Source organism: Ranitomeya variabilis, chromosome 3 (genome assembly GCF_051348905.1).
Source record: "Ranitomeya variabilis isolate aRanVar5 chromosome 3, aRanVar5.hap1, whole genome shotgun sequence".
In the NCBI taxonomy this organism is placed as follows: Eukaryota; Metazoa; Chordata; class Amphibia; order Anura; family Dendrobatidae; genus Ranitomeya; species Ranitomeya variabilis.
Genome location: NC_135234.1, coordinates 201,157,655 through 201,181,694, shown reverse-complemented (window position 1 = coordinate 201,181,694; position 24,040 = coordinate 201,157,655). Strand labels below are relative to the sequence as shown.

Genomic DNA, 24,040 nt, shown 5'->3' with positions numbered 1-24,040 from the left:
ACTTAGATAAAAAATAACCTAGACATCTTAGGTGTCTATGAACTCGTAATGACCTAGAGAATCACAATGGCAGGTTAGTTTTAGCATTTAGTGAACCTAGCAAAAAAGCCAAACAAAAAACAAGTGTGGGATTGCACTTTTTTTGCAATTTCACAACACTTGGAATTTTTTTCCCGTTTTCTAGTACAAGACATGGTAAAACCAATGGTGTCGTTCTAAAGTACAACTCGTCCCGCAAAAAATAAGTCCTCACATGGCCATATTCACGGAAAAATAAAAAAAGTTATGGCTCTGGGAAGGAGGGAAGTGAAAAACGAAAACGCAAAAACGAAAAAGGGCCGCGTCTTGAAGTGGTTAAAGAAGAAGATCCAATAATTGTATATGAAATATAAAGATCCATTGAACTCTGTTTTGTTAGGAGTTGGCGGGATATGTATATATATTTAATTTTGGGGATATTTTATTTTATTTCATTTTACATGCCTGTGGCGTTCGTGTCCATATATACATGTAATTACAATATTGTCACTCTTTTCACGTATTAATTTACACGTATATACATATTTGTTTAGTTTTGTATGTAATTTTGTATCTAAATTATACTGATAGCATATATTTATTATATTGAGTATATAGTATTGTTATTTAGCACCTTTTCTTGCACCTTAATATGTATCAAGTACTGTATGAATACTATCATTTTATTGAGCAGTCTATGATCATTGTTTTGTGTATTAGGGGTTAATAAGAATAGTTACGTTTTTGTGACTTAGTATGGCCCTACAATTTGGCACTTTAGATTACATTGGTGAAACAGTTAGGTATATAAGCACTTTTATTGTCGTTACATAAGCACTTTATATTGTCGCGGTAGGCACCATTATAGGCACATTTGCACTTTATAGAACTTGATAACGTGGTTATTTGTTAATATTTAGTAATTCGGGGTTGTGCGCATGCGCTGCCTTGATCACTCCGGACTTCCCTGCTCTGGTCTGACATGGTAGTGTCTGACTTCCGCTTGGCGATCAGCTGGGCGGAACACGGGCATTCCATTGACCGGAGGTGGATCGTCCTGATTGGAGCCAGACCAGGTGCCGGATGCGCCGTCATACCCCGTCATACTTTGTTTACATGTTGCTACGCTACGGGCATATGGTTAGTGTTGCCAATGACGCTGAACTCTGATTGGCTCTCGGGCATTTAAAAAGACCACTTACCTCCCTAGTGGTACATGCCCCCGGAAGAAGAACTGGCGAAACGCGCGTCGGGGTGGGACGTTCACTAGGACTTGGGCACGCCACAGGTAACATACTCATACATGCATGTTTAACCGCGACTTCGGTATGACTTAGGTTTTGCGTATAGTTAGGATCAGTGCTCCTTTCAGCTCTCTTGCCATTAAGGCTATAATGTCAGTGGCTTTGTTTGATGCTGTATTTGAGGTTCACATAGACCATTGATTACTCTGTACTAACCCTAGCCATTATGTATACGGTGCAGCATTTGATGTTTATGGTGTCCAACTCCTGGTGGCCTCTAGTTTGTTTCTGAGGTACCTAGGTGTTATAATTGATATATGTATATATATATTTTTTTTGTTAATAAAATTTGGTGTATTTTACATTCCTGGTGCCATAGAGGTTTTTTTATGGTTTTGTGAATTGAGATATTTCTACGGAATGTGACCAAGCTGTGTTCAGCTTAGGTTAATTGGATTAACATGTATGTATTTTTGTTTTTTGCAGGACGAATTGTACTGTTAAATGACACCATTAATTTCATCAGATTAAAATCGACCAAGTGCAGGGAAAAGCGCGGGCTCAGCAAAGGCCAAGCACAGAGGTTGGCAGCCCCATAGGAAATGTGCACATGCGCACTGACGCGTCATTCTAATGGGGATAAAAGTTCCCTGTTCTGCCGATCGGTTCGAGTCCTAGAGGTAAATCATGGTAATTGTTATCACGGTTGTGAATACGGTCAACATTTGGATTGATGCTGATATACCACGAACATGAAGTACAATATGTCACCAAAAAAACAATCTCAGGATCACTGGGATCCGTTAAAGCGCTCTAGAGTTATCACATAAAGAGACACTGGTCAGATTTAAGAAATGTGGCCTGGTCATTAAGGTCAAAATTGGCTCCGTCACTAAGGGGTTAAAGACACTGATATATTGGATATATTTTTTTTTACGACATATTGTACTTCATGATAGTGGTAACATTTCTTCAATATGCCTTTGTTTGTGAACAAAACGGAAATTTGGCAAAAATTTCCAATTTTGCAGTTTTCACATTTCTAATTTTTGTGCCTTTAAATCAGAGAGTCACGTCACTAAAAGTAGTTAATAAATAACATTTCCCATATGTCAACTTTACATCAGCACAATTTTGGAAGCATAACTTTTTTTTTCATAGGATGTTATAAGGGTTAAAAGTTGACCGGCGATTTCTAATTTTTCCAAAAAAATTTAAGAAACCATTTTTTTAGGGATCACCTCACATTTGAAGTGACTTTGGTGGCCTATATGACAGAAAATGCCCCAAACTGACACCATTCTAAAAACTGCACTCGTCAAGGTGATCAAAACCACATTCAAGAAGTTTATTAACCCTTCAGTGCTTCATGACAACTAAAGCAATGTGGAAGGAAAAAAATGAACATTTTACTTTTTCACAAACAATTTACTTTAGACCCAAGCTTTTTTTATTTTCAGGAGAAAATGGACGACAAAATTTGTTGTGCAATTTCTCCTGAGTACTCTGATACCCCGCATCTGGGGGAAAGCCACTGTTTGGGCACATGGTAGGGCTCAGAAGGGAGGGAGAACAGTTTTCACTTTTTGAACGCAAAATTGGCTGGAATCAATGGTGGCGCCATGTCGTGTTTGGAGACCCCCTGAAATACCTAAACAGTGGAAACCTCCCAATTCTAACTCCATCCCTAACCCAACACAACCCTAACCACAACCATAATCCCAACCTAACCCTAGCCCCAAACTTAACCCCAACTGCAACGAATGGAAAAAATACATTTTTTTTTATCTAACTAAGGGGGTGATAAAGGGGGGGTTTGATTTACTATTTTTTTTATTTTGATCACTGTGATAGGCTATATCACAGTGATCAAAATGAACCAGTAGGAAAAATCTATTGTTGCTGGGTAACGGCCGGCAGAACTCAGCTGGCATACTGCACATGTGCCCACCATTTTCTTCCCGCAAGAAGACGCCGAGGGACAGCCGGAGGGTCCAGGGATAGCAGAGGTACCTGGGGGCCCAATTTCTCTCCCCTCTGGTATGCTAGATCATATCAGAGGGGAGAGAAATGAATGGAAAACCAAACTTTTTTTTTTTTTTTTCAATCTCCCATTCAGTGAATAACGGCGATCACGAGACTGGGGACGGTAAGAACGGACCCAAATCATGTTCTCTGGGGTCTCGGCTAACAGAGACCCCAAAGATTTTCCAACGCTGGGGGGCGATATACCCTTATTTCTCGGCGCCATTAAAAAGCAGCACTGAGGAATAAGTACCCTTAACTGCCGCCATTAAAAGGCGTACCGGTGGTCGTTAAGGGGTTAATGATAGCATTTTGGCCTACATATGTGGTGAAAAACTTTTTAGGCCTCATTCACACGTTCGTGATTAAAAACGGACATGGAAAAAAATACTTGTCGGTGTTTCCAACAGTGTCCGTTTTTACCATTAGTCATCCGTGTTTTTCTGGTATGGATAAAGAAATTACAAAATGTCAAAGTTTCTTCCGTACTTTGTAATGTTAACCCCTTTACCCTAGAGGGTAGTTTGCACGTTAGTGACTAGGCCAATTTTTACAATTCTGACCACTGTCATTTTATGAAGTAATAATTCTGAAACGCTTAAATGGACATATTGTACTTCATGATAGTCGCAAAATTTATTTGATACGACTTTCGTTTATTTGTGAAAAAAATGGAAAGTTGGCGAAAATTTCGCAATTTTACAACTTTGAACGTTCATGCCCTTAAATCACAGATATGGCGCACAAAATAATAAGTAACATTTCCCACATGTCTACTTTACATCAGCACATATTTGGAACCAAAATTTTTTTTTATTTGCTAGGAAGTTATAGCGGTTAAAAGTTGACTAGTAATTTCTCATTTTTACAACACCATTTTTTTTTTTAGGGACCACATCACATTTGAAGACACTTTGAGGGGTCTATATGATGGAAGATACCAATATGTGACACCATTCTAAAAACTGCACCCCTCAAGGTAGTGAATACCACATTAGGCCAGTCTCACACGTCCAGATAATTCCGGTACCGGAAAAATCGGTACCGGAGTTATCCGTGTCCGTGTGCTCACGTGGCACATCAGTGTGGCACACGTGCGGCGGCCGTGTGCCCACTGAGGACCACACGGACCGTGCAGGAGACAGCGCTAGAGATAAGCGCTGTCCCCAGCATGTGGTGCTGAAGCCGGAATTCATTCCTTCTCCCAGCAGTGTTCGCTGGAGAGAAGGAATGAAAAATCAATATTTTTTTTATTTTTTTTTTGTGGTTAAAATAAATTTCCTGGTTACATCCCGCCTCCCACCCCCTGTGCGCCCGCCCGCTGGCATTAAAATACTCACCCAGCTCCCTCGATGCTTCCTCTCAGCGCCGCAGCTTGTCCTGTATGAGCGGGCTCACGTGGTGCCGCTCATTACAGTGATGAATATGCGGCTCCACCCTCACAGTCACAACACATGCATGGAGAGCCTGTGTGTTGGGTTCTCCATGCATGTGTCGTGACTGTGATACAGCCGCGACACATGCAGCCAGAGCGAATCAGGAAGCCGGGTTCCCGCTGCAGCTTATTCGGCAAGTGCCATAGCTTGCCGAATAAGAGTGAACCCGAGCAAATTCACTCATCTCTACTAGTGATGAGCGAGTGTACTCGTTGCTCGGGTTTTCCCGAGCACGCTCGGGTGACCTCCGAGTATTTATGACTGCTTGGAGATTGTTTTCATCACCTCAGCAGCATGATTTACAGCTAGTATCCAGACTGAGTACATGTGGGGGTTGCCTGGTTGCTAGGGAATCCCCACATGTAATCAAGCAGGCTAGTAGCTGTAAATCATTCAGCTGTCATGATGAAAACTAAATCTCCGAGCAGTCATAAATACTCGGAGGTCACCCGAGCGTGCTGTGGAAAACCCGAGCAACGAGTACACTCGCTCATCTCTAATCTCTACTTCTGATGTGCCTAAACAGTGAAAATCCCTCACAAGTGACACCTTTTGGAAATTAGACCCCTCAGGGAACTGATCTAATTATTTGGTGAGCACTTTGAACCCTCAGGTGCGTCACAGAAGTTTATAACGTTGAGCAGTAAAAATTAAAAAAATCACATTTTCCTCACAAATATGTTTTTAGCACAAAATATTACATTTACATAAGGGTAACAGGAGAAATTGCACCATACAATTTGTTGTGCAATTTCTCTTGAGTACGCCGACACCCCATATGAGGGGGAAATCTACTGTTTGGGCACACGGCAGGGCTTGGAAGGGAAGGAGCGTCATTTGACTTTTTGAATGTAAAATTTCCTGGAATCATTAGCACATGTCATGTCCCATTTGAAGAGCCCCTGATGTGCCTAAACAGTGGAAACCCCCCACAAGTGACCTCATTTTGGAAAATAGACCCCTCAAGGAATGTATTTAGATGCATGGTGAGCACCTTGAGCCCCCAGATGCTTCACAGAAGTTTATAACGTTGAGCCGTGAAAATAATAAATAAATAAATAATAATAAAATTTTCCTCAAAAATGTTGTTTTAGCCCCAGGTTTTTCATTTTTCTAAAGGCTAATAGGAATTTTTTTTTTTTACAACAAACTGAGGTCCATTTTTTCCTGAGTGCACCAATACCCTACATGTAATCGGGAAATATTTTTCAGGCACAGTGCAAAGCTCAGAAGGCAAGGAGCGCCAGATTTTACTGTAATGGTTTTTATGTGCCATGACCCACTGGGAGAGCCCATGAGGTGCCAGAACAGCAGAACCCCCCATTTTACAAACTACACCTCTTAATGAATTCTCCTACAGGTGTGGTGATCATATTAACACTACAGGTGGGTCAAAGAATGTTATACCATTGAGCAATGAAGAAAAATATTAATTACATTTTTAGTACAAAATTTTTTTTTTCACACTGGGAAATGGGTAAAAATGGTTCCAAAATTTTTCCCACAATTTCTGCTGAATGAAGAAATACCCCATATGTGGCTGTACAGTACTGCCAAGCCATATGGTGAGACTCGGGAGGGGCGGAGCGCTTTTTGCAAACAGCAATCCGTCCCTCCCGAGTCTTTCCATATGGCTAAGGCCGGCATCACACTAGCGAGTTTTACGGACGTAAGAGCGCAGAAAATACGTCCGTAAAACTCGCCAAACAAACGGCACAATTATTCTCAATGGGTCTGGTCCTATCAGCCGTATATTACGGATCCGTATTATACGGCTTTCTATGGCTGTACAAAATCGCAGCATGCTGCGTTTGTCCACCAGAGGGCGCCTCACCGCAACTCAATGTAAGTACAGACAACCCAGCTTTCCTTTCAGCATCCAGGGATTACAGGCACGAGCGAGTGCTTTAGCGCAGCTCCTGCCTGTAAATTGTTTTAACCCCTTCAGAAGGATTTACATCGTGGGACCTGACAGATCCTCGGATGGTATGTATATTGTGGGTTTATTATTTTGCCAAGCGAGGGTCTTCAGGTGGATTGAGAGAGCAATAAAATACTAAAACAACCTGTGTGTTTATTTCATTAAAATAATTTTTAATAATGTGTGTGTGTGTGTGTGTTTTTTAACCCTTTCAGACAATTGGATTAATAATGGATAGGTGTCATAATTGACGTCTCTCCATTATTAATCTGGCTTAATGTCACCTTACAATAGCAAGGTGGCATTAACCCTTCATTACCCCATATCCCACCGCTACACAGGAGTGGGAAGAGAGTGGCCAAGTGCCAGAATAGGCGCATCTTCCAGATGTGCCTTTTCTGGGGTGGCTGGGGGCAGATGTTTGTAGCCAGGGGGGGCCAATAACCATGGACCCTCTCCTGGCTATTAATATCTGCCCTCAGTCACTGGCTTTACCACTCTGGCGGAGAAAATTGCGTGGGAGCCCACGCCAATTTTTTCCGCCATTTAACCCTTTATTTTAGCAGCTACAGCAACCAAATTTTGCACATACACACTACTAACATTAGTACTGTGGAATATGCAAAAAAAAAGGGGATATGAGATGGTTTACTGTATGTAAACCATGTCTCATATCCTGTCGGGTTTGGGAAGGAGAAATGAGAAGCCGGCAATTGAATTACCGGCTTTTCACATATATCGCGCTGAATTAAATATAAATACAGAATATATATATATATATGTGTCTCAATGACATATATATATATATATATACACTCACCGGCCACTTTATTAGGTACACCATGCTAGTAACGGGTTGGACCCCCTTTTGCCTTCAGAACTGCCTCAATTCTTCGTGGCATAGATTCAACAAGGTGCTGGAAGCATTCCTCAGAGATTTTGGTCCATATTGACATGATGGCATCACACAGTTGCCGCAGATTTGTCGGCTGCACATCCCAAAGATGCTCCATACAAGGCAGGATGGATCCATGCTTTCATGTTGTTTACGCCAATTTCTGACCCTACCATCCGAATGTCGCAGCAGAAATCGAGACTCATCAGACCAAGCAACGTTTTTCCAATCTTCTACTGTCCAATTTCGATGAGCTTGTACAAATTGTAGCCTCAGTTTCCTGTTCTTAGCTGAAAGGAGTGGTACCCGGTGTGGTCTTCTGCTGCTGTAGCCCATCTGCCTCAAAGTTCGACGCACTGTGCGTTCAGAGATGCTCTTAGGCCTACCTTGGTTGTAACGGGTGGCGATTTGAGTCACTGTTGCCTTTCTATCAGCTCGAACCAGTCTGCCCATTCTCCTCTGACCTCTGGCATCAACAAGGCATTTCCGCCCACAGAACTGCCGCTCACTGGATTTTTTTTCTTTTTCGGACCATTCTCCGTAAACCCTAGAGATGGTTGTGCGTGAAAATCCCAGTAGATCAGCAGTTTCTGAAATACTCAGACCAGCCCTTCTGGCACCAACAACCATGCCATGTTCAAAGGCACTCAAATCACCTTTCTTCCCCATACTGATGCTCGGTTTGAACTGCAGGAGATTGTCTTGACCATGTCTACATGCCTAAATGCACTGAGTTGCCGCCATGTGATTGGCTGATTAGAAATTAAGTGTTAACAAGAAGTTGGACAGGTGTACCTAATAAAGTGGCCAGTGAGTGTATATATACTGTATATATGTTTTAACGGACATTTGAGCACATAAATCCATTAGATGTCGGTTTTGCAAGCCTGCGAGAAAATATTGCAGTACGGATGCCATACGGATTACATACGGAGGATGCCATGCGCAAAATACGCTGACACACTCTGCCTACGGATGACATACGGACCACTATTTTGGGAACATTTCTCCGTATTACGGCCGTAAAAAACGGACTGTATTGTCTTGCGCTGAGTGTGACGCCGGCCTAAGCAGTACTGTTATACAGGAAGCATCCTGGAGTGCAGAATTTTCTATAATAGTTTGCGGACTCCATATACAGAGCTATTAAAGGGAACCTGTCACCTCAAATTGGCGGGAAATGTAAATGCCTTTTTTCTGGTCCGATGGGCGGTGTTTCGTCTTCATTTCTCCACCCCATCCGTCCCTATTGTCCGCAATATGTTCGAGTATTAGAGTTCTTGTCCTCCATAGTTTGTGCATGCGCAATGCAATCTTCGCACGCGCAGTATGCTTTGCCCATATGCGGGCAAAGCCAAAAAGCATTATTGTGCATGTGCCCGCGCACTATGTCCCAGAACACAGCGAAATACTTCCGGGACATAGTGTGCGCGGGCACATGCACACTAATGCTTTTTGGCTTTGCCCCCAGTTGGGCAAAGCATACTGCGCATGCGCGAGCGAAGATTGCATTGCGCACGCGCGAACTATGGAGGACAAGTACTCTAATTCTCGAATATATTGCGGACAACAGGGACGGATGGGGTGGAGAATGGAAGACGAAACGCCGCCCATCGGACCGGAATAAAGGCATTTACATATCCCGCCAATTTGAGGTGACAGGTTCCTTTAAGTGCTAGAAGAGCAGAATCCTCCCTCAAGTGATCCCATTTTGGAAATTATACCCCTTTGGGAGTTTATAGGTGTAGTGACGATTTTGACTCCATGAGTTTTTTTTCCAGAAACGCAGCCTTGGATTTTGCTGAGTGAAAATTTCAAACTGCCTTTGTAGTGACCAGTACGTTGTTCCCAACTCATATACCCATAAATTAGGCGAGCTCTCATCACTACAGAAATGTACTAAAAAAAGGAGAGAATGGACAGCACCTCCAAAAATCATACATTGATCTAATGCCACTAGGCAAAAATATATATCCGAACATGAGGTTTTTAGGTTAACATTCTGATCAGACTGTATGAAGCCTACTGACACGTCACAGCAAATCTCTAAGGCTTCTTTCACATTTCTGTCGGTACGGGGCCGTCACGAAGCGTCGGCGCGACGTACCGATGGAAGTGTGTGCTTTCACATTTCCGTCAGACTGCAGGTTGAGGAAAGATCGTGAGAGCGATATTTCCTGCGGGGCATGCGCAGTCTGAAACACTGGATGCGACGTACAGAAAAACGTTACCTTGAACGTTTTTCTGTGATGACGGTCCGCCAAAACCCGACGCAACCAGTGCCGACGCAAAGTGTGGCCATACGTCGCGATCTGTCGGCAATACAAGTCTATGGGAAAAAAAAACACATCCTGCGGGCAAATTGCAGGATGCGTTTTTCCCCAAAACGACGCATTGTGACGGATTCAAAAAACAGAAATGTGAAAGTAGCCTTAGTGAGTCCTAACTTCTATCGCCTTAAAGGAGCAGCGTCATGCACTAACTGCCGTTGAAGCAACAATGCACCAGCCCAGTCTGTGGTAGTACCCAGCTCATCCTTCTGGACACACACAAAAATTAGGAGGGTTCTCATCACTACAGAAATGCCAAACATGTGGACACTAAATGTGGCTTAGGCATGCTGTAGGTTCCCAAAGGGAGGGGGTCATTTGGATTTGGAGCACAGAATTTGCTGAATTTCTTTTGGGGGTGAGGACCTTTTCACTTTTCCAGAGCCTTTGTGCTACAAGTAACATGGAAGCCCCCTATATTGCCGATAACAGATGACGGACCAGGAGTGGGGACTTGCTTTTTTTTGTAGATTGAGTTGAAACTTATTGAGAACATTTTAGGCCGGCCTCACACTAGCGAGTTTTACGGACGTATGAGCGCATAAACTACGTCCGTAAAATACGCATTACACACGGCCCAATGATTCTCTATGGCCCAGCTCCTATCTGCCGTATATTACGCATCCGTACGGCATCTTGTACGGCCGTAGAAAATCGCAGCATGCTGCGTTTGTCACCGTATTGCGCAAAAAAAATCGCCAATGAAAGTCTATGGGGGCGAGAAAAATACGGATTCCACACGGACCAGCAGTGTGACTTGCGAGAAATACGCAGCAGTGTTAGTGAAAAGCCGGTAATTCAATTGCCGGCTTTTCATTTCTCCTTCACAAACCCGACATGATATGAGACATGGTTTACATACAGTAAACCATCTCATATCCCCTTTTTTTTTTTGCATATTCCACACTACTAATGTTAGTAGTGTGTATGTGCAAAATTTGGGTGCTGTAGCTGCTAAAATAAAGGGTTAAATGGCAGAAAAAATTGGCGTGGGCTCCCGCGCAATTTTCTCCGCCAGAGTGGTAAAGCCAGTGACTGAGGGCAGATATTAATAGCCTAGAGAGGGTCCCTGGTTATTGACCCCCCTGGCTACAAACATCTGCCCCCAACCACCCCAGAAAAGGCGCAGGAAGATGCGCCTATTCTGGCACTTGGCCACTCTCTTCCCACTCCCGTGTAGTGGTGGGATATGGGGTAATGAAGGGTTAATGTCACCTTGCTATTGTAAGGTGACATTAAGCCAGATTAATAATGGAGAGGCGTCAATTATGACACCTATCCATTATTAATCCAATTGTATGAAAGGGTTAAAAAAAAACACACACACATTATTAAAAAGTATTTTAATGAAATAAACACACAGGTTGTTTTAATATTTTATTGCTCTCTCAATCCACCTGAAGACCCTCGCTCTGCAAAATAATAAACCAACAATATACATACCTTCAGATGATCTGTCACGTCCCACGAAGTAAATCCATCTGAAGGGGTTAAATCATTTTACAGCCAGGAGCTGTGCTAAAGCACTCGCTCGTGCCTGTAAACCCCGGGTACTGAAAGGAAAGCTGGGTGATCTGTACTTACCTTGAGTTGCGGTGATGCGCCCTCTGCTGGATGTCCTCATATGAACTCGAGTGTGGGAACTTTTCCAAAGCTCCAGTTCATGAGGACATCCAGCAGAGGGCGCATCACCGCAACTCAAGGTAAGCCTGTCAGCCCTGCAGACACAAGTTAGTTAGATCATAGACGGCACATGAACTAACTTCCTAGTACCTCGTGACCCAGATGTCACGAAAACATCAGATCACCCTGGCAACGATCCACCCGCGATGACATTGCAGGGTCCTCAATCCAAGGGCAGAGGAGCAATCTTCAAACTGCCTGCTCACAAAATGCTGCGAGTGCAGAATTTAGGGGGTCAAAGTGCCAGGAGCAGTATGAGCAATCAGCTGACATCCAGCGGCGATTGTACGTACAGCCTCTGTGTGCGCAAAATCGCTTAGACATATCCATATGTCCAGGGTCGATAAGTACCAGGCGACCTGGACATATGGATAGATACGTCTATGGTCGGAAAGGGGTTCATATTTTATAACATTTTTGTTTTTCACGTTTTACTAGCTTCAATAGTCTCCATGGGAGACTAGAAGCTGTGATCATCCGATGATCTAAAATGCTTCTCTGCTATGAATGCTGGCGACAGGGTGGAGCTCATAGCGATCCAGAAATGACAACCACATGGGTCTTCTGCCGACCCCAGGTTGTTATGACTGCAAGGCACCGATGGGCTGTGCGATCATGTTAAATGCCGCTGTCAGAGAGTGAAATCAGCTGACATGTGCCGGAAAAGTTGCAGGCTCATCACTGGAGTCCGCATTAAACAAGGGGGGCGACCTATGGCGTACCCATACATCATAGGTCGTAAAGGGGTTAAGGGACCAAAACAAAAAGTTTGCATAATCGTCTAATCCAGATTGGTGCTCAAGGCTCTAGTTCAGGTGTGGTTGCCTGCTTTGAACACTAATTTCTTCAAGGTAAATTCTTTGGGATTTGAGACCTGCTAGGTTTTCCTCAGATGCATTTGCAGTACACAGTACTGGAGCATACATTTTTTAACATTTGGGATATCATGCCCCATGTTCTGTGTGGGTATTGTTGCCCATGCTATGAGGCTGACATTTATAACTGGACTAGCAGTAGCAAGCCTCCCTCTCTGTAGGGACACTTAACATTTTTTTGTTATTAATTTGCTCCAATTTGACCATAGTTGTTACAGTGAAATAAACCCTTTAAGTAATTTTTCTATCCACCGTTGCTTGCAGAGCAATTGTCCTGCTCTTACCCGCTATTGGCATCCTTTTGCAGCCCACTAGCTTTTAGTGCTACCATTTTATAGCCATTTAACAGCACTGATGTTCGGGTCACAATTGACTTCTATTGGGTCTAGGGTCAAGTTTGCGACCCGAGCCAGACTTAAAAAAAAAAAAATCTGCTCGAACCAACCAAACACGGACATCCTCGGGTTCGCTCATCTCTATTACTAACCTCATCGATAGCAGCCAAGGCGTGTAAGTCCATGTAATTCTTCACGTAGTGCTCGTACTCTATACTGTAATAGTAGAAAGCTTCCCATTGTGAACATGGAGATGAGGTAATTCTGCGTTAATTTTTTCGGAAATGTCTAACATTATTGTACTCATTGTGTAACAGTTGACACCACTGTGAGGAGAAAGTCTGTCAATGAGTTTGTGCAACACGCAGACCAAGTGATCGGTTCCTACAAAGAGACCCTTTGTTGACTGTCTCTGATCCTTATCCCGCAGAGGGTCTGTGAAGGGAGTGCTGCTTTCTATTTCATTATATTAACTCTCTGGAGAATGATTTCATGAAGCAGAAAGAAGTGAGTTTCCTGTACACACAGACAAGGAAATCTCTGCTGTCTTCATGCCATGGAACAGGAGACTGGAAGAAGCCCTCTGTCTCTCTCCTTCTCTGGCAGTGGCTATCTGTCTTTGTACCAGATTGGAGCAGTCAAAGCCTTGCTCCACCTGGCCCCAGACATACTGACCTCCGCACCCAAGGTGTATGGAGCCTCAGCGGGGTCTCTTGTTGCTGCTGCTGTAGTCTTTCAAGTCAATCTTGGTAAGTAATGCATTTACCACTGATCCAAGTTACACAGCTTTGTTCTACTATTGGTCTTCTTTATGGCACATGTATTATGGCAAATCTGTATATTTGACCGGCACGGACGTGTTGTAAAGGCGAGACTTCATGTTCTTGTTTTTAAAGTGGTGCACATGTTTGATACTAGTCAATCAGATACTTAATTTATAGTATTGATTGTTGGTGAGCTAAAATCTGCTATTGAAACACAAAGATCATATAAAATACAAAAAAACATTTTCAGATTATTTTTAAAGCACCATTGATTCTATGGAGAAAAAGGTAATATACATATAACATATATAAAATAAAGTAAACATGTGGACAACCTGGTAGAGAAGAGGAGAGGACCCTCATGGACTTACAATCTACAGGGTAATTCAGGACCAGACCTAATACTATGTGGACACTTAGGTCCTATGACTATGGCGTAGACTAGTATGTACTGTGGAACACTACGTGCTGCTGTACTATACTCCATTAGTTTCTATGGTGTGTACGGAGAGAGTCTCAAAAATTGAACGTGCACAAAATATTGGTGTAAACCAGTTTCCCAAACTCCAGTCCTCATGGACCCCAACAGGTCATGTTTTCAGGATTTTCTTAGTATTGTACAGGTGACGGAAGTATCAGGAGTTCTCTCACTTGTGCAGCACTATGGAAATCCTGAAAACATGACGTGTTGGGAGCCGTGAGGACTGGAGTTTGGGAAATACTGGTGTAAACTAAGCCAAGCAAGATGTTATATAAAGTTACACTAAAGCACCAGATTTCTCATCCAGTAATAGTACATCCTACGCCGGGCGAGGGTGTAAGGAGTAATCTGAGCCTGCTCCACACACAGCGAGTGCCATCTTTGCCGTATAGCTTACATGTGCTACTGCTAGCTGCTTCTGACGCTTGCTCCAATCACTGCTGTTTAGCCCCTTAAATGTTGCTCTCAATCTCTGGCAATTAAAAAAGCGTATGGCCTTACAGTGCTGACCTTTTAGCCATAACTCTATTATGGGTTAAATGGTCCATACTGTAAGGCCTTGGGCTTTTTTTGTTTTTATACTGTTCCTTTTGGCTTGTTTTATAAAATAAAAATTAATGGGTTGTCCACTACTTGGAACTCTACCACAGTGTGACTTGACACAAATGTAATCACCTCTTATGCTGGGTTTTCTAGTACAGTATGGCTTAATATGTGCTGGGAATCATGGGTAATGTGCTTTGGTCCTGATAAAATAAACCTGTAGTCACCTCTCATGTAGATGCCATACCCGCGGTGTTGGCACACGCTCTCCCTAGGCTTCGAGTGCGGTTGTATGACATGTGACCCCAGTGCCTAATCAGTGCAAGTGTCACTGTCCCCACCTTCCTTTGAACAAATTGAAAATGAAGAGGAAGTAAGAGATCAGTGACAGCTCAGACTTCCTCTTCATGTTTAATTTGTCTAAAGGTGGGGACAGTGACACTAGCATTAATTGGGCGCCGGGGTCACGTGTCACCACAACCACACAGGAGCCCGGGGAGAGCAAGTGCTGACTTCAGGAATGGCGCTGGCACGATGAGTATAAGCTTCTTTGTTTTATCAGGGCCAAGCATGGGGTGTGAAAAGGAGTTGCAAAAGTAGTATACCTCCTGTGATCCCTGTTTTTGCATATCTTTTTTTCTTCTGGTTATTATTATTATTATAGCGCCATTTATTCCATGGCACTTTACATGTGAAAAGGGGTTATACATAATAAAAAACAAGTACAGTAATCTTAGACAATACAAGTCATGGCTGGTACAGGGATGGGTGAGGATACAGTAGGCGAGGGTAGAGCTCGTCGTGCAGCGGTTTGGTTGATCGGTGGTTATTGCAGGTTGTAGGCTTGTCGGAAGAGGTGAGTCTTCAGGTTCCTGTTGAAGGTTTCCATGATAGTCGAGAGTCTGATATGTTGGGCTAGAGAGTTCCAGAGTGTTGGGGATGCGCGGGAGAAAGCTTTTATGCGATTGTGGGAAGAGGAGATAAGAGGGGAGTAGAGAAGGAGATCTTGTGAAGATCGGAGGTTGCGTGCAGGCAATACCGGGAGACAAGGTCACAGATGTTTGGAGGAGACAGGTTGTGGATGGCTTTGTACGTCATGGTTAGGGTTTTTAACTGGAGTCTCTCAGTAATGGGGAGCCAGTGAAGGGATTGACAGAGAAGAGAGGCCGGGGATTAGCGGGGGGACAGGTGGATTAGTCAGGCAGCAGAGTTTAGGATAGATTGGAGGGGTGCGAGAGTGTTAGAGGGGAAGACACAAAATAGGAGGTTGAAGTAGTCAAGGCAGGAGATGATGAGGCCATGCACTAGATATTTGCAAATTCTAGGTTGAGGAATGTACCGATCCTGGCCCCCCCTCCCCCCCCCCCCCCCCCCGAGGAAGCAGACGCGAAATGCGCATAGGGGCACATGTTTACATTCATGTACATTGACATGGGTAAGAACCACCAATGATAATAATAGCTCCTTTGCTTATTTATGTTTCTGTTTATGAGTGGTCACTGACCAGAAAAAGTTCTATGAAATCTCATCATAATTTACCTATATAGCATTAGGGAGTGTGCCATCGCCTTGTTGGTTAAATAAAACTTTGCACTGTCACTTTATATGCACTAATACTTTGATAGGTGTAATTGGCATATATGTTTGACTATATGAATTACTTTTCTCCATGCCTTATGCCTGTAATGTAACACCACTTTTTTACTTGCGCACCATTGGCCGAAATCAAATAGCTCTGTTTTTTGAGCTGTGATATATTGTCTGTTATGATATATTATGTTATTAAAGTCACATCCTTTTAAGTATTTTGAACTTTTTTGCTGGTCAATATACTCTATATTTGTGTAGCTGTAAGCTGATGGGAGTAGTAGTCCCATCCAGGGCTGGCTCTAGGAATTTCGGTGCTTCATACTGGCAAAATTTTGGAGGCCCCCTTGAGACTCCGCCCAGGCTGCACCCCAAACCTGCCTCCACCCCTCGAACTGTCCACAGCCCAACCGCTCTCTCTTGGAAAAACTCCACTTCTCACCAATCACACATTAACAGCTCCTATCTCCAGATCACACATATAGCTAGCAGCATTTGTTTTGGCCAAAAGATTTTTTTAAGCGCCACCACGACAAGGTAGACTCTTTTCGCCAAGCTCTACTCTATCCTATTAATCATTTATTAAAATATCCAATGCAATTTAGGTATATTTTTATTTATTTTTCAATTTGTAAAATTACCAATAATATCATATACAAGGGACAAAAACCACCGCACCATGACCAGATACCATATTACCACCACGTAGAGACCTATAGTATCACATACAAGGAACAAATACCGACACACCATGTCCAGACTACATATTACCACCACAGTGACCAAATAATATCACATACAAGGGACAAATACCACTGCACCATGTCCAGATCACATATTACCGCCACATGGTGACCAATACTGATATCATCATAAGTGCCATTATATCCAGGAGATCTATACTTAGTATGCAGTGTCTGTGTTGAGGTAATACAGTGATTATCAGTGACATTATACACAGGAGCTCTGTATACAATGTGTACAGGTAATACAGTGATCCAGGTGACATACACAGGAGCTCTTTATACCATATTAGTGTACAGGTAAAACAGTAATCAACAGTGACATTATACACACGAGAACTGTTTATATTGTACAGGTTATACTGTGATCAATGACATTATACACAGGAGATCTGTATATAGTGTCAGTGTAAAGGTAATACAGTGATCACTGGTGACATTGTACACAGGACCACTGTATATAGTATACAGTGTATAGTGTCAGTGTACAGGTAACACACTGACTCACCAGTGACCTCTCTAGGTGAAGTCCTTCATCGTTGCTTTTCATCTTCATCCAGCACAGACAGCCATCACTTCCAGCCAGGGCTTGTCTCTGCAGGAAATAACACAGTTAGCTAGAAAACCGCTTGCAGAAAACATTACTTATTTCTCAACTTCTAAACTACACCAGATGAAGAAAAAAAAAAGTGGCATAGTGTCGCTCTGCACAGTAACAGGGCCGCCTTCCGCATTTAAAACAGTATCCTCAAAAAATAAAATAAATACATCACTGCAGTAACAATATCCCTTATTTAGCCCTTATGGTAATAATATCCCCCATCCTGGCCCCCGTGTGTCTCATTCCTGGCTCCAGCCATATGTTTTCCCATCCTGGCTCCATATGTTCTCCTATCCTGCCCTCATGAGTATGCATTCTGCCCCCATGTGATGTCCGATCCTGCCCCATCTGTCCCTTGATCCTGTCCCATCTGCCCCGTGATCCTGCCCCATCTGTCTCCATTGTATCCATCCTGCCCATGATCCTGCATCATCTGTCTACATCCTGCACCATGTCTCCCATTCTGCCCCCCGTCTCCCATTCTGCCCCCTGTGTCCTCCATTTTGCCCCTGTGTCTCCCATCCTGCCCCTGTGTCTCCCATCCTGCCCCCGTGTCTCCCATCCTGCCCTCGTGTCTCCCATCCTGTCCCTCGTGTCTCCCATCCTGTCCCTCGTGTCTCCCATCCTGTCCCCCGTGTCTCCCATCCTGTCCCCCGTGTCTCCCATCCTGTCCCCCGTGTCTCCCATCCTGTCCCCCGTGTCTCCCATCCTGTCACCCGTGTCTCCCATCCTTCCTCCTGTGTCTCCCATTCTTCCTCATGTCTCCATACTTCCCCGTGTGTCTCCATTGTTCCCCCATGTCTCCATCCTTCACCATGTCTCCCATTCTGCCCCCTGTGTCTCCCATCCTGCCCCATGACTCCCATCCTGCCCCCGTGTCTCCCATCCTGCCCCCATTCCACTTTCAATAAAAATAAAAAACCTTTCTTCTTACCTTGCCACGCTCCTACGGCAATGCTCCTGCGGCAATGCTCCCCAACACAGTCCAGGTGCACACTCGCCGGCGAATAACATTGACGTCATACGCAGGCGACGTGTGCACTGATGTTAGCTGCCAGCCTCCAATTGGCTGGCAGATTTTAATTATTGCGGGCCCGCATGGCAATAGAGTTTAACTGAACCTGCGTCTCGGAAGCAGGTTCAGTTACTGCAACGGCAGAATCCTGCCACTGGGGCCCGAAGAGCAGAAGAGACGGGGCCCGGTGTGGGCCCCCTCTGCTCATCGGTCCTGTGAGATAGCGCTCTCTGAATGCGTTGGGGGACACCTGCTTGGCAATGGGATTAAAGCACTCTGGCACATTTTCTCACAAAAAGTCTATTCCGGTTTATTTAACATCATAAACCGCACCACGAACAGTTCATTATTTACATCGACGGAACATCATAAGCACTGACAGTCTGTTCCAATGGCAGAAACTTCTCTGCCCATAAACCCCTTTATCTGGAGTTACCTTACAGGAGTTCCTGCTCCACACACTGACTCCTGTCAGTCCTGGTTCCCAGGGAAGCTGTGGAACTGGGATCACCGTCCTTGTGACTAGGGCACTTCAGATAGTCCAGACCCGCAGATGGAACTGTAGCTTTCCCAACACAGTAGCCATCACAGGCTCTGCAGATACGGCCTCTCCATGTGCTATTCAGGAAGTCCAGTCCCAGGCACTTCCAACACACAGGCCCTCAGTCCATGACTTCACCATGTGCTTCCAGGAATCCAGTCCACTCCAGGACATTCCAACACAGGCTATCCACAGGACCTCACACTCTGACCATTGGCCTCTCCATGCGCTATTCAGAAAATCCAGTCCCAGGCAATTCCAACACACAGGCCTTCAGTCCATAGCCTCACTAGGTGCTTCCAGGAATCCAGTCCACTCCAGGATATTCCAACACACAGGCCATCCAGGACTTCACACTCTGGCCATTCAGGTCCATACACTCTCAACATGTGACCCAAACCCAGGTCACATTATGTACTTGTAACTACCCTCATAGGTGGGAGGAGTGCGTGTGTGGTTAGCCAGTCCCGCCCAGCTCTCCAACTAACCCTGCAAGCCTCCCTTTTAACTATACAAATACTTGTGGGACTACAGGTCCCAGAACAACAATACTACAGGCTTACATCGCAGACTCCCTCTGCAACACATACACTGTTTCATTATCACCATTACAGATACATCTGCACCTACAGCGCCCCCTGGCTGTAACATGGGTCACTGCATTAATGCACTGATGGCGGACCTGGTCCCATCAGCTGACGCCTGTGACCGTAGGTAAACTTATTACCTCCAGCAACAACTGCGGGCTCATGCTGTCATCTGACAGTGGGCGAACTACAGCGCTCTGAGCAGTGGTAATGATCTTATCGTGGATTTGTGTCAGTGGTGTTTCTTGCGCTGTCATGTTACCCAAACAGTAACACAGACTTCCTGGTGAAATTCATGTTAGTTGTTTGGTATGGACCCAAACTTTAATGTTCAGGTTTGCCCATCTCTACTTACAAATGCTGAGGTCAAAAACTTATCAAATACTCAAAGTGTGCACGCACGCCCTTAAGTAAATTAGGTTACTTGCATTTCTTTCATTGCATTTTTTGCATGCGCTTTTTTTGTCTTTTGTTGGTACATCATGTTTTAAATAAAGCTGTTTTGTTTTTGTTACATGCATTCTTGATGTGTATCTACCGCAGAAATGCACTAAAAGTGCATATGTGGTTTTTTTTACCTGCAAACTTTCCTCATCTAAGGCTAAATTCACATGATGAGTTTTTTGATGTTACAGATTTTCAATTTTTTTGAAAATACACGGCTTAAAGAACTCACCAAAAACTCTACATGAGAACGTAGCCTTTCGGGCCGACCGAAACACGAAACAACCTCCTCCTCCTCCCCCTCCCCCTCCTTCTCCTCCTCCTCCTCCCCCTCCTCCTCCCCCCTGTGCAAATCGCTATATCCCAAACGTTAAGATGGCGGTTTTACCCCCTGTGACGCCACACAAGGCAAGCCGGAACCTATGTCATCACGCTGCCCACACTCCTTCATTGGCTGAAAAAATGGCAAGGAAAGCGTCATATGAAACGCGACTTTGGCGCGAAGATCGCCGACCGCATGGCCGATCCCACAGTGGGATCGGGTCGGATTTCATGAAACCCGACTTTGCTGAAAGTCGGCGACTTTTGAAAATGTCCGATCTGTTTCGCTCAACCCTAGTCTCCATAAATCCCATCCACTTTGCTATAAATGTAAGAAGCTGTGTTTTTGATGCTGCGTCGGAAACTTGCCAAAAGCTCATCATGGGCACATAGCATTAAAGTTCAGTGAACCTACATGATCTTGTGTTGAATTGTGTGTATGGAAATTGTAAACTTCCTTTCATTTGTGTCAGTAAATAGTGCATCCCAAGCATTGACATAGTCGTGTTCTGTCTAAGAATTTTATACAGTAATGTTATGTAAGATACAAATGTCCCAGATTATATAAAATATTTGCTTCCTGTTCTCTTCATCCAGCCAATTATCACAAATGACCCCGTGTCACTGACCTGTGTGTAAACTAAGCACAAACTACAAGTTACAAAATTAGTGGTTTCACATTGTAGAACATTAAGCAATTGAATAACATAGAGCAAATCTATGAAAGTAGTCATTTTGGGAATATTGGTATGGATGGTATGATATAGAGTTTACTATGATGAAATCACCAATGACGGCTGACTACACCCACAACTTGGGCTTGGTTATAGGCAGTATACCGGGCATAGCAGGGTATGAACAAATAGCATGTAAACAAACTACAACATCCTGACTCTCCCGAAAGGGGTCAGACATGTTGAATTTCAGTACACCTGATCCTTTTGTTTTCACTGAGAGTCCGGTCTCCAGTAGGCGTATGTGTACGAAAATGATGCATGGCGGTGCGCACGTTCTCTCTGTCAGCACCATTATATTCTTTCGCCCCATTGGCACATACCGTTTTACGGGGGATTCGGACGTAAGCCCTGACAGGGCCACCGAACAGGTACCTGAACACAATGTGGAAGCACCCTAAAACATATGGGTGTTTTTAGGACACCCTTGCTCTAGTGATCAGTGGGGGTCCCAGCATCGGCATCACCAAGGATTAGCAAATTGTAACTAATACTGTTGAAGCACAGTGGTGCAAACCTAATTAACTCCTTCCTGACACTGACATACTGTGTATGTCACATGCAGTCTATGAAACTTTAAATTGACAGATATTTGGCTCTTTGAAGAAGAGCTGCCGAAAAAAGCAAAAGCACAAAAAAAATATCTGGAATAAAAAAGGGTTCATCTTTGATAAATTAGTATCCTTTGACATTTCTTATGCTTTACGATTATTTTTCTAATGTTATACATTTCTTTTGTTTTGTTCCTTACATTCTTACAGATGAGTTACAGAACATAATATTAGATGCAGCCATTGAAGCTAGGAAATCCATATTTGGCCCATTTTTTGGAGCCTTTAATTTGGGAACAATTTTTCGAAGAGCTCTTCTAAACTTTTTGCCTGACAACGCACATCTGGTTGCAACAGGAAGACTCAACGTTGCTCTGACGCGCCTATCAGATGGAAAAAACATATTGGTTTCTGATTTCAAGTCCAAAGATGAAGTCATACAGGTAGAATATTGAATCTTCTCGTTAATTTAAAATAAATTCTCACTAGCAATCTAGTTTTGGGTTACATATTACCACCAAATGCAAACATTTGTTTAAGGGTTCGCTCACACTGGCGAGTAGCCAGCATATACCTTTATAACTCGGATAAGCGCTGTCTGATGTTTCATTGGATAGCATTTGCTCCATTGTTATACTATGGGTCAGTGCCGACTAGAAAACAAATTTCTGCATGCTGCAATTGTCAGTGTATATCGGACGTTGCACACCCATGCAAGTCTAAGAGTGCGTGCAAAACATCGGTCTGCACTCAAATGTCATCTGGGTGCAGTGCGATATACGCCATCTCACACAATGGAGAAGATGGATAAATTAAGTTTTCCATCTTATCTGCACCTGTGATCCGATTCTCGCATGTGAGAGAATTGATCACTGTAAAATGACACTCGACTCGCGCTCATAGCAGAGTTTGAGCTGAGGGTCATTTGCATATAGCATCTGATTCTCTCTCATGACAGAATCCTCAGATGCTATACCCGAGTGTGAGCGAACCCTAAGCTTGGTTTACTTTTGTAGCTGTAGATGTTTTAGTTACACTGTTTGCTTATTTAATGGCTACCACTCACTATTGAAGACCATTTATTGTGCTTGCTTTTAGAGTCTTGTCATATTCCACAGCACTTTTCAGACATTGTCATCACTGTGTTGTAGCGGCACGGTTCTGAGTCTGACTAGGATTCAGACTATGTGATCACCAGTGAACCTTAATTCGGGAAACTAAGCATGGCTGTAGGCGAGCACTCGGAGAACTGGACAGCTGGTGGGCAAAGAAGATCTGTTTATTCAGCCAGGAAGCAGGATACTTTAACCATTTACAAAGTAATACTTGAAGCCATGTTTCCATGAGAAATTTCAGGCGGGTGTGCAGGGACAATCACCGCCAGGTGTTCAACTGATATGTCAGCTGACACCCGGCATTCACTGCCAGGATTGGTGCCCGCACCGCTCTCCGCAGTTTAATCCACTACATGGAAGGTAGGCAGGGGGTGGGAGATCACTCTGCCCTTCAATCAGAGCCCCCGAGACATCATCACGAGGTCGATTGTTGACATAGTGACCTATTGTTGTCGTGATGACATCCGGGTCACCAGAGCTAAAAAACTTGGTACACCATGCCTCAGAGCATTGTGTGTCACTGAAGTACTGACAGTCTATAAAGCATAGCAATACTCGTGCATTGCTATGCTTTATAAGCAATCGGAAGCAATCAGCATTAAAAAAGTGAAAGTCCCATAAAACAAAGTAAAAAAAAATGGAAAAAAATAAAAATGAAAAAATCGCAAAGTAATAGAAATAAAAATACATTGTACTTATACATTATTTTTATGAAAAATAAATAACAAAGTTCACACATTTGGTACTGTTGCGTCCGGAACGACCCGACCTATAAAACTGTCCCACTAGATAACTCCTTCAGTGAACACCATAAAAAAATTATAAAAAAGCAAAAAACTATTCTTTATTATCAGACAGCCGAACAAAAAGTGGAATAAAACGCTATGAAAAAGGACAATGGAAGTCAAGATGGTATCACTCAAAATGTCATCTTGTCTCACAAAACTCAAGCCAGCATACATCTCCATCAGCAGAAAAATAAAAAAAAGTTATAGCTCTCAGGATAAAGCAATGCAAAAATAATATTTTTTCTATAAAATAGTTTTTATTGTGTAAAAGTGCCAAAACATAAAAAAAATATAAATGTGATATCGCTGTAATTATACTGACCCAAAGAATAAAGCAGCTTCATCGATTTTATCACACGTGGAACTGAATAAAAAATGGATTCCTGAATTTATAGTTTTTGTTTATTCTGCCTCCAAACAATCAGAAAAGAGAGCAATCAAAAAATGTCATCTGACCGAAAAT

General features: G+C 43.5%; 1 protein-coding gene across 2 annotated transcripts in view; it reads left to right on the top strand.

The window, feature by feature from the left end:
- The first annotated feature begins 13,206 nt into the window (after positions 1-13,206).
- LOC143818063 (omega-hydroxyceramide transacylase-like) overlaps positions 13,207-24,040 on the top strand; it is a 144,107-nt gene continuing 133,273 nt past the window's right edge. For both annotated transcript variants that reach the window (XM_077299492.1, XM_077299493.1), the window contains exons 1-2: positions 13,207-13,511; positions 21,885-22,117. In XM_077299492.1, the coding sequence (XP_077155607.1) occupies positions 13,319-13,511; positions 21,885-22,117 (426 nt within the window). In that variant the 5' untranslated portion in view covers positions 13,207-13,318. The remainder of the gene's footprint in view (positions 13,512-21,884; positions 22,118-24,040) is intronic.